This window comes from Cuculus canorus, chromosome 6 (assembly GCF_017976375.1).
Source record: "Cuculus canorus isolate bCucCan1 chromosome 6, bCucCan1.pri, whole genome shotgun sequence".
Classification (NCBI taxonomy): Eukaryota; Metazoa; Chordata; class Aves; order Cuculiformes; family Cuculidae; genus Cuculus; species Cuculus canorus.
Window position 1 is genome coordinate 5,720,992 of NC_071406.1, and position 12,039 is coordinate 5,733,030.

Here is a 12,039-nt window from a genome sequence, read left to right on the forward strand (position 1 = left end):
GTTGTGTGTCAATATCAAATTAATATTTTGGACGAATGAGATGCATGTACTAATTTTACCTTTCTGAAAAATGAGATTTTGAGAAAGATGAAATCGAGTGGAGTTCACCAGGTTAGTGATGATCAGTTACAGCCCCGGGGACTTGACTATGAATGACAGTGACAAATGCATTGCTAAACATGAATGTAAATCTTCTGTAGCAATGAAGCCACAAGGGGATACCGTGTTCTAAAACATTACAGTACAACTTTCAACGGCATTTCAGCTTAAAAAGCAATTGTTTTTCTCATTTTGGTACCTTACTTTGAATTTTCTGAATTCATTACTAAAACTTTTGTTCATCAGATATGATTTAGAAGGCAAGTGGAGGTACTTTCAGATTTGCTCTTGGCTTTATTCACTTTGTGACCATTGCTCGCGTTTCATTCTTAATTGTGAAACATTCCCCAATTCAAGTCTGTTCTCGGTAATGTTTATTATTTTAGTATGGAAAAAAGGAGGCTGAGGGGAGACCTTACTGGCCTCTATACTTACCTGAAAGGAGTTAGTAGTGAGGCAGCTGTTGGTCCCTGCTCCCAAGTAATAAATGATAGGATAGCAGGAAATTGCCTCAAGTTGTGCCAGGGGACGCTTAGGCTAGATATTAAGAAATATTACTTCACCAAAGGGGTTGTCAACCATTGGAACAGACTGCCCAGGGAAGTGGTTGAGTCACCATCCTTGGAGGTGCTTAAAAGCCATATAGATGTGGTGTTTAGGGACATGGTTTGGTTGGTGAACTTGGCAGAGTTAGGTTAAGGGTTGGACTCAAGGACCTTAAAAGTCTTTTCCAACCTAAATGTTTCTGTGGTTCTGTAAGGATGCAAAGTGGCTGAAGTACATTAGCATATGCTAGTACTATAGTGTATCTTAGTCAAGACAGCTTGTTTTGCAGATATGACAGAGCTAGAAAATAAATGTACCTTTTTTACTCCCTATGTCTTGATACTTCTTATTAAAGAACTACAAGAGCAGTTTTGACCTTTGGACTTTTTTAGAAGTCACTCAGGAGTGGAGTTGTCGGTGTTATTTAGACATAGGTTTATAAAACTGAGCGTGATCCTAGTAGCCTTTCATTTCTGTATTTTTAAATAGAATGACATTGATTCTTCCCTGCCTATGAAGACCTCTTCACAGCATGTCAGGCAAATGCCCGTTGATATTTTCCTCTTGATATTATTCCGGGAAACTCACCATACTTTTTACCTTAGTATCTGGTTTGAGTTTGTTGAAATCATTATTTCATGTTGGGCAGCCGGATCTAGTGGGAGGTGTCCCTGCCCATCGCAGGGGGTGTGGAACTGGGTGACCTGTAATGTCCCTTCCGGTCTAAACTATTCTACGATTCTGAGTGGTGGGAGATACTCTGTACATAAGCTTGGTCTGATTCAAGGAGATTCTGCGTGTCAGAGAAACACTACTGCATTTGAGACATCAAGGGTGTTCTAATATTGGAGAAATTAGAACATCATGTTTATTTGCAGAATGATGGTCTTCAAATTGATGGGTGGAACTGTGTATCCAAGAAAGTGATCCTGTTTAAAACTACCTAATTGCTACTGACTAGAAGGCACAAACCACTTAATAAGTAGTAGCATTTCTGTCTTTTTAAAGTACAACAATGCAGAGTGGTTACATGAATGTTATTTGTGCTCAAAAGCCTCCATAAAGGTGGATTAATAGTTAAAATTGTTGATAATTTTGAAATAAGGTAGTGTTATTGCTAAGCCCTTTTCAGTTCTGCAGTTATTCATCTCAGAATAGCATAAGGTTTGCAAGATTTTGCCTACGTGAAAAGTAGAATCTTCTCAGTCCCTCATTGAGTTTTGTTGAACGTACTGGGAGCTGGGAACCAAAGGGTGTTCTATCACATTTTTCCATAATTTTGTCCCCATTTTCTGCCCCCCTTTTACTTATGCTATCATTGTGCATCCAGACTTATATCTGTGGTGTACATATAGGTATGTGTAGGTGGGAGGTGAATAGATTTTACTGTCTTCATTAAAATAAGTGTTTGGAACATTTACAGACTCAGCTGACAATGCCTGACGAAAGGGGTAATATTCAGCATGTACTTTGTACGCTGAATTTTGAGTTACAGGATTTTATTTAATACTGATGCATTAAATGGAATTAAGTCTTACCGCTTGCTGAAAAGCTGCCTGTGGACTGGAGAAGTCAATGTAAGGTCCTGGTAACTAATGCTCACCTCGTAGCAAAATGCTTGTAAAAGCATTGTAAAGCTGCAGACAGTTGTTTCCCATTTTATGGTGACCATCATTTCTGGGTAAGAATTGTCTTCTCTTCACATTTCAGCCACAGAACAGGTAAATAGATACTGAAGGCTCCAAACTGAGTATAAGCCTTCTTTGCATCCGTCTGAAGTCAGAGCTGACTTCAGGAACCAGATGCTGAAAGGAGTTTTTGTCTCACTGCCTGTTACTTTTCAGAGAAACTGGGAAAGCAGAGCAAGGTTGTGCATTTATAAGATTAATAGTGTGACAGGACAGAGACGACGTTGGCAACAGATCTGTGAAAACGTCGACCATTTTTATAAGTGAACGGGCTACAACAAAATAAAGGGCAATTGCTTTGTCTGAGTTCCTGTTAGCTTGGTCTTCGTGACATGGGTCTTCCATGGCTGAGTTCTGCTGAGAAGGGTCTGGGACAACTCTCCACAGAGAGTCCCTCTATGGGGACACCTCTACGCAGAAAGCCCCAAATCCTAACCTTCCCCGTGGAGAGCTGGCTGCCCCGAGATGTCCTTTTCTGCACTGACAATGTGACTCCTTGTTTTACTGAGATACAGAGCATGTTTATTATTAACAGAAAGGAACCCATAAAAATTGCAGTCTCCATAAAATGAAAGGGGTTTATAATTTCTATTGTACCATCTGTTTCCAAGTGCAAACTGAAACTCAGCAAATGCTGTAGTATTTATTGTAAATTATATTACATTATATATATTATATATATAATATATATATTATATATATATAAAAAATATAATATACATTTTATTACATTAAATTATATTAAATTAAAAAGTATGTATTGCTGTAGTAAATATTGTAGTATTTTAGCTGTATTTGAAACCCATGGGGATCTTTATTAGTTTGGTGACAAATAATTCCTTGGATATTTTCACACTGTAGAGCAAAAGACTATAGTTTGGGTTTTTTTTTCTTTTCTTAAGCTGTCATGAAGTACCTGAAAAATCAAAAAATATTCTTCCATGTAAAGTATAGAACATAGTGACTGAGAAGTTTTGGACTGCTGTGAATGAATAACCTTTACTGGTACTTCAAGGAAGAAAAAATTTCCCACCCCCACCTTGGAGCCTCTTTGAACAGTTATGTCAAAGTGTCATAGTCCTTGGATTTTACAGCTATGTTTAATGAAGATTTAATTAAGGATACAAAATATAGGCAAGTAACGCGTAGGACTGTAAAAGAATATGAGATTTTTAAGGAAATGATGTGTTAACTGAGGTATAATATGGTTGGCTAATTATTATCTTTGCATACTTGAGCTGTTAGCGTTTGGTTTTAAGGATACTTTGTAGGAGCAGTGAACTGCGTGTACTTTGTGAACTTGTAACATGACAAATATTATGTGAGTTTCTCTGAGTAGTTCCAGTCCTGGAACTGCTTACGTAGTTTGGTTTGGTTTCTTTTAACAGATACATTTTGCATAAAAATTCTAGCCATTTTACAGAAAGGATTGGACTGGTGTTAAAGTAATATTTCCTGTGATACTTACCTTGAAAATGTGCTTCCCTTTATTGTTGGGAAGTATTGTTACACATCTCCATCATTTTGTATGTCCTCACTATCCTTTTTTGTACATAACCATTAGTTGCTTTCTACCGATTTATATTCAGGACAAGTATATTGTGTTAAGGAAAAATGTTGATCATTAACAAAACAAAGCTGTGCCACAAAATACTGCATTTTACAGAAAGTAAATTAGTAACTTAGACTTTTAATGATTGTTGTGTGTAATGATATATTTTAAAGAGAAGTATTGCATTTTAGGTTTATTTTATGTCTTTAATGTTACTATCTGGAAGCAAATCCCTGTAATTCAGTTGTTTGACACTATTTTAAGGTAAGAGCACTACAGAGTCATTTATACTATATACCTGGAATTAAAAGCAGATGCATAAGTTATGAAAAAATAAAGAAGGAACAAATTTTATTTATCTCTGAGCAATGTCTCTCACTGAGGAGGTCCCCACCTGATGGCTTTAAAAGAAGAAGATGGGCTGCAGCGCATCTGTGCTCTTAACTCAGAGCTGTGTCAGTGGAAAAGCAGAGGATTCTGCTCGAGGGACATCATTGTTTTGTTTGCCCCATCTCTTTATCAAGGGTACATTTTGGCAACAGAGAGGAGTGCATGTCTGTGCTTTGGCCATTCCAAATTCTCAGCCTGGTTAATGAGTTTAAATGGTCAGTAATAATAGGTTTATACTCTAAGACTTCGTAGTGGTTCCTCGCTTCTTCCTTTTGGAAGCCAACTGCAGCGTAAGGGCAGGGAAGACAGCTGAAGTGCCTGAAAACACCAAAAAAGACTCTTAGTGAAAGCTTGTTAGGACATTAAAAATAAAAGATGAATTATGGATTGAGTTATCTTTCTATTCTTTTATCAGAGCATCACTCTCAACTGCAACATTTTTTTTTCCTAGTTTATTTTATACTGCCAAAATTCAATCTGTATGATTGTTGAAGGATAAGACCGTATAGACAGTTTTACATTGTCATTTTTCAGACTCCTAAATGTTTTGGAATGGTGATTTAATAAACAAAATAATGATTTTCAAATGTTTATGCCACTGGGGGTAGGGGAATAGGCAATATATTTGTTGTAATTTTTAATAGCAGTAGTAGTTTCCATCTGTGCGGCCCTATTGTGATATACGTGCACCACTAAAGTAGTAGAAAACCTAGAATTCTTATTTAGTTATTTTAGGTAGAATAAAAAAAAAAAAGGAAAAATAATGAGGAATTAAAGATGATAGTTTTGATACCACTCTTCTGTTTACTCTGAGACATATTAATAAAGTTATATTTGCAGTTTTTAGTTACTGATATAGATAATAGGAACAAAGTAACTGAATTAATCTAAGAATTATTGCCATGTATTTTGTAGGAAATGACACAGTATATTGGACAGACATGGGTTTTAACAAAATTAGCAGATCTAAACGAGACCAAACATGGAAAGAAGACATCATTACAAATGGCTTGGGAAGAGTAGAAGGCATTGCAGTGGACTGGATAGCAGGTAGGTCTTGACCTACTTCAGGGATTGTCAAGATTTCTGACAGTACATTCTTGCATCTTCGTCTCAAGACTAAAAAAAACTTGATTTGGTTTTAGCTCTGATTTCTAATATTCCAAATGTCTAGGTATTTTCCTTTGATGATACCACCGTGTTTGCAGTTTTACTACGGATAGAAACAATATTTAATTATCTTGCATGTTATTTCTTAGACGGGCAGTCTCAGTGATGACAACCACGAATACAGGTTTATACTTTAAAATGGAAGGTAGACTAGGACTAGAATTGACAAATGTAGGTTACATATAAGTTAATATACAGCAATTAATTTCTTGTCCTAACTAACTTATGTGCTTAAACCCTATACACTTTTAAAGTGGTCTTTTCTTTTTCCAGTAACTTCATGGTATTTTTCCTAGGTAACATATATTGGACGGATCATGGCTTCAACTTAATTGAAGTTGCCAGGCTCAACGGCTCGTTCCGATATGTAATTATATCCCAGGGTTTGGACCAGCCAAGATCTATTGCGGTTCACCCCGAAAAAGGGTAACATGACCATGGCTACTTGCATTTCTTTTAGAGTTTTCATGCCAGCATTGAAGTAAATAGTAAATAAATAAAGATAAATAAATAAATAAAGATAAATAGTAAATAAATAAATAAAGATAAATAAAAGAAATAAAGTTAAATAGTAAATTTATCTTAGTAAATAGAGGCCTTCATTCTAACAGATAAGCATTTACTAAACCCAAAAAGATTGGTTGGAAACTCTTGTACCGTAACTAAGGACAGGTGGAAGGAAGTGTTATTCTTATCATATGCTGAGTTTTTTCATTGGTCTCTGCATACATGACATACTGTACTTTCTTTGCAAAACAGTTTTCATTTTCTAAGACAATCATTTCAACTGAAGTGTAGGCATTGCTTGGAAGCACGCTTAAATCTCTTATGTTTCCAGCAGATCCAAGGAAGTCACATTATTTAATGAAAACCTCAATGTCATAATGAAATCATAGCAGAATATAATCCTTGGTAGTTATAAATTCTGTTATTGTGTAACATCCCACTACAGAAACCAAGGAAATTGCCCAGGGTACCTGAAATAATGTGAGATGAAACTTGTGGGTAAGAGAGTGAGGGATTGTCAAAAATGACATCTATATTCTTGTGTTTGTCGAGAGTACAGTTCACAGTGCTGCATTAACAGAAATGGAAAATGTTCTGTCCCCTCCCAGCTCCAAAACTGTTGTTAGCAGAGCTACAGCTGAAACACAAGCAGTGAATTCTGTAAAGAGTTCCCATCTTTTTTTTTCCATGGCAATACAAAATTGTGCTTTCTAAGTAAAAGGTGAGTGAGCAAGACTCAGTGAATTTAACTGCTACTCTTACCTTCCTAAAACAGAAACGCTAACTGGTGTTTATCAAAATCTTAAGGAAATATTTGAGAAACTACCTGCCCCCAAAGCCAGAGATGGCACTGCAGCTCATTTTTTCCCAGATTCAATGAAATCAGTATCTCCCTATTTTCAGAAAAGCAGTCTCTGTACTCAGAGGAGTTTGCAGCCATAATTATGGAGAATTCTGACTTCTCAGTGAGGCCAGATTGATCTCAGTGATGCAAAAAGCTATTTGGATCTTTGCCGTGATTTCTTCTGTGAGAATTTAGCCATAGTGATCTGTGTATTTTTCAGACTAGAGCATTGCAACTTAATGTATTTAAGAATGAAGGTGAAAGCAATAACTGGTTTTATTTTCTGCATAATGTAATAGCTTTTTCTATTATGGCACCGCTGGTTGCTTGGCAGTATCTACTAACAGTTTAGGATTCATGCTGTTCTTTGGAGCAGGATCTTCTCCAGATCCTAGTGAGGATCTGGCCGAATTAATTATTATGGTTTTGTCTTTAATGTACCAGAATAGGTGTGCTCTCTGTTAGGGAAGAAAATAAGAAGGTAAGTACATGGGTACTTGATAAAATTCTTCTGAACAGAAGAGTAGACCGATCTTATTCAAATCAATAGTTAATTTACAGTGTTATTTTCGTCAATATGTATATAATGTTTGCACGTACAGATAGGTTTTCACCCCTGACTTACAATCAGTATAAATGGAAATCTCCCTGTCAGGTCTATGAGGACTAAGTGCAGCAAATGCAGTTTCTCTGGAGAATACTTAGATACTAAAATAATATTAATTATATACATAAAATCCATTATTTTCAACTAGAAATAGTAAAAAGTGTAATCAGGTCTTCTGCAGTATTTGGAGAGGGAAGATTTATTGTAGCTGGGATCCAGTGTTTGACAGTTGCTGTAGGGAAGAATAAATGCAGAACCATTGACAGAATAATATTTAATACTGCTATTGATAGAAAAGTTGTTTTTTTAGTAAAGTGTAGTGTTTTTTTATTATTTTAATGACAATATCTTCACATGCTTTCTGATTTAACAGTTCATGGTTTTATTTTACTGGAATAATAAGTGTTCACATAAGGAGATGGATTAATAGCTAACAATTTTAACAAGATTCTTTGGAAAGAAACAATTCCTGCTGTTAAGTTAATGGATATTTAGAGTTGCCACTGAACCATCTCCTTTGGTCTTAAAATAGAATAGTGTAATGCCACCAAAAAGTAGATATTAATAAAACATAGGTAAAATGTACGTTCACGGAGTTTAACTTAAAAAACAGTAAAGAAGTGAATTGTTAAATGTAGAAATTAATTCAGTTGTGGAACTTTCTTTGAATGTTTTGATCTTGATGAATTTTATAATTGTTTTTTGGTTATGTTTAGAATACTTAAGAAAGAATAGGGTAAGAGAACCCCAAGTTAGTAATTGTTTTACGTGTCTGTATCTGCTGTGGAGGTAGGTGAGTGGGCTTCATCTCTCTTCTTTTAATACTGTGCTGCAAAATGATATCTTGAGATGTCTCCAAAATTTCTTCAGGAAAAGGATAGCAGTGTTTTGCTAGTGAAGCGCAAGTATGCCTTTCTGTGGGAAGATAAAGTCCTTTTCACCCTCTGTGTTATTGTCATCTCTTTATGAGGCAAAACTTTCAAAGGCATTCTTCCCTCCCCTTGCCCTGACTTCACGTTCTGCGTTTCTCTTGAAGCTTGAGTTGACAGCTATAAGAATGGAGAGGAAAAAGCAGTTACTGGATCTCATTCGATCTGCCACTTATACCAGGATATGAAGCAGACAGCATTGAGCTGGCTGGTATAACATTATTTATTGTTACTAAGGAAAAAGTTAACATGTGGAACTACAAAAGAACGTCTTTTTCTCTCTTCAAGTACCCCACCCCAATTAAATAATAGTTTTCTGATCAAGCTCAGAACTGTGAGAGTTAAGCTCATACTGAAATAATTCTTAGATTTTGAAGATTGTGTTTAGGGCTTGGGATGAGGGGAAGTTGAAACTCTGATTTAATTTTTTCTAAAGTTTTTTTGAAAGTAAATTCTAGGCCAGCATCACATTTTTACCACTTATCAGCTATTTAAATTGTATATAAGTTAGTTCCAAATTAAGTTGAGTCTCAGTCATTCTAGCGTTGCAGTAGATACATCAACTGTGTCAATAGCATATTGTTACCTACAAGGGTCCAGGAAACAAGTATTTTAGATGGTACTTCCCAGACCTTTTGGGAAGATATGGGAAGATCAAATTTTTCTGTAGTAGGTAGTAGTTTATTTGTCAATACATTCAGAATCATTAACGCTCTAAGAGAGTTTTAAGTAACTTACCTTACATTTTTGGCAGCAATTCAGGGTTTTCTTTGGAGGATTCAAGATTGATTTAACCCACTAATTATGGTTTTTAATTTATTCTTTTTCTCAAAGTAACTAGTCTAAGCAAAGAGCACAGAATGTTTAATTAAAATATATTGAATGCCTGCCTTTCTGTAGTCAGCATTGTCCTGTTCAAAGAAAGTCCCTGTGACTAAAGACCTGAAAGCAAGTTTAGTTCTATTTACAGTTGCTAATCTGGTCAAAGTTTAATGAAACTTAGACAGTGATTGTTGACATCCAGCTGGTTAATATTGTCTATTTTAACAGTTCAAAAAGATATTTTAAATGTGGCTAATTTCAATTTCCTAATGTAGTATAAGTTTTATAGTTAGTATTCATATTACTGTCTATTGTGTCAAGAAGTATGAGAACAAGTTTGGTTTTATTGTAGCCAGAAAGTGCTACAATTGGAGCCAAAGTAAGGTGGACGTTGTTTCAGAAGCTAAATTTGATGACCTAATTGTAGGATCCATATTTATTCTTTCATGTCCCATTTTTATCCCTCTCTATTTCACGTATCTGCAGTCATCTGATCAAATATAGCTATTTAATACCAGATTGGTATGATCATACCACCAGACCCAGGGCTAGAACTGGTTAGTTACGCACAGAAGACTTTTGCAGTCTATAAAAGCAGACGAATTCCTACATTCCACGCAGAGAAAAACAATGGAGAATGGCTTTGTATGTTCTGTACACAAAGTGAACAGCATATTAAACGTTTTAGTGCGTGCTTACAAATATTTGCCACGAAAATGCTTCTCTTCAGGTGATTAATAATGTGCTTGACCTCAATTATGTTATCTTATAACAAGATTTCTTGCTAACAATATATATATTTGTGTGTGTATAATACCCTTTAACACAAATATACATAAAGATTGGTAGACACATAGACATTTACTTAAAGCTATTCTGTAGGATACTGTTCAGTAAAGGAAGTGTTCTATAGAAGTTAACTGACCTGATTTGGCTATACCTGAAGCAACAGATTGAGAAATACGAGGTCAAGGCAGAAGCTTGACCTATCATCTTATCCCAGAATAGTGCTCTTACTGTGCCAGTAAGTATACAGTACTATAAAATGAGATAAGTAAGATGCAGATTCTTCCCATGGGCCTTAGAGAGAATAGGAAAAATATTTCCTTCCTACGCAAAATCTCTTTGCTCTACTATTTCACACAGTGCTCCTCATATTTAGGATATTTCCAAGTTAGACATGCATTTCTTGTATTATCACATTTGTTAGTAATTAGATTTGAGAGCTTAAGTTCTATTATTTTCCTTTTCTAATCTGCTTTTATTTTCCCAAGCATAAAGATGAATTCTTTAAGGAATAGAATTGCATATTGACTGATTGATTACAGTTGTTAAGAATTACTTCATATATGTGATCTGCAAAAAAATCTCTCAAGGTTGTTCTATGAAAGAAGTACTATGATTTTTAGAGATATGAGCCTTATTGTGGTTTTTTTTTTTAATACCTATTTGCATTTTGTTTGTGATTGAAGTACAGTATTAGCATAAAAATCAGAGCTAAAAAATATGACTTAATTGGTAATCTTTCCACCCTCTTAGGTATTTGTTCTGGACCGAGTGGGGACAGAGCCCTTGCATAGGCAAGGCACACTTAGATGGGTCTGAGAAGGTTGTGCTTGTGAGCGTGGGGATTGCGTGGCCTAATGGGATTTCCATCGACTATGAGGTTGGTTTCTCTGTCTTTTTAGTGTATATTAAAATGTACAGTATTCATTATGTTTCACTAAAGCCAGCTGGTCTTCCGCTTTGATGTAATCTTAATAAATCTTAATTAAATACTTGGACAAGACTGTTGATGTTTCCTTTAAAATTAATCTTTAGGAAAATAAATTATATTGGTGTGATGCTCGTACCGACAAGATAGAAAGAATTGACCTTGAGAGTGGAGGGAATCGGGAGATTGTGCTGTCAGGGAGCAATGTGGATATGTTTTCAGTCGCGGTGTTTGGAGCTTACATCTACTGGTCTGACAGGTAATTTATTTTTCATAAGTATTCAAGTCTCAAAATGCTATTTCAGTGCCACGTGCTTCACCTTTGTAGGATTAGCCATTCCTTAGCGAGGTCACGAAAGGGATCGCAGAAAGCTATGTAATTTGCAAAGAAAGGGCATTTCTGATGCTGAAAGCTTAAGCATATCAGTGTCATAGATGAGAACAGGTTTCTCCACTTTCTCTTAGGTGAACTTTCCACTGCCCTTCAGTCATTTGTTTGGTGTAAATTAGTTGAGGATTGTTGATGAGACATCTTCAACTTTTTTGGCAGAGCACATGCAAATGGCTCTATTAGAAGAGGCCACAAGAATGAGGCCACGGATGCTGTGACCATGAGGACTGGCCTTGGAATAAACCTGAAGGAAGTGAAAGTCTTTAATAGAGCACGAGAGAAAGGTTGGCTGTTCTTAAGGATGCTATTAATTGTTTTAATATCACCTGCTACTTTTTATGTATATTAAAGCATACCAAAAGTTAAGTAATCACTGATTTTATCTCCATTTTTTACTCTTGAAGTATTTTTTTAAGATAAAATTAATGTACTAAAGAAATCATAAAGCACAAATTCTACTAAAATTCTTCTGAGTGTTTTAATGAGAAAATCTAAAACAAAAACACTTCCTATCATTCCAGGTTTGGTGGTTTTTGGTTGTTTTTCTTATTTTTTTTCTAAAAAAAAGCCGAACAAAGCCGTGTCTTTAGAATGAGAGACACCTTAACTGTGCTTTATAGAGCAGTAATCTCAGGTAGTCTCAGATTTCTACTGGAAAACAAGCAAGAGATTTTTTCACAGCTACAAATGTCCCAGCCTCTGTCTCAAATATTTATTTCCTGAAATTACTTGAAATTGAGTCTTACTTTTTTTTTGGTTTTTTGGTTTGGTTTTTTTTTT

General features: G+C 35.5%; 1 protein-coding gene and 1 long non-coding RNA gene across 2 annotated transcripts in view; one reads left to right on the plus strand and one right to left on the minus strand.

The window, feature by feature from the left end:
* Positions 1-12,039, plus strand: part of LRP1B (LDL receptor related protein 1B) — a 722,645-nt gene that overhangs the window by 545,673 nt on the left and 164,933 nt on the right. Inside the window, exons 36-40 of the mRNA XM_054070318.1 lie at positions 5,191-5,325; positions 5,742-5,871; positions 10,694-10,820; positions 10,976-11,127; positions 11,419-11,543. Coding sequence (XP_053926293.1) covers positions 5,191-5,325; positions 5,742-5,871; positions 10,694-10,820; positions 10,976-11,127; positions 11,419-11,543 — 669 coding nt within the window. The remainder of the gene's footprint in view (positions 1-5,190; positions 5,326-5,741; positions 5,872-10,693; positions 10,821-10,975; positions 11,128-11,418; positions 11,544-12,039) is intronic.
* On the minus strand, positions 3,107-9,255 carry LOC128852542 (uncharacterized). Its single transcript, XR_008450454.1, has 3 exons — positions 9,071-9,255; positions 4,280-4,593; positions 3,107-3,249 (listed from the first exon to the last, which is right to left on the minus strand). It is a non-coding gene; the product is annotated as an uncharacterized LOC128852542 (long non-coding RNA).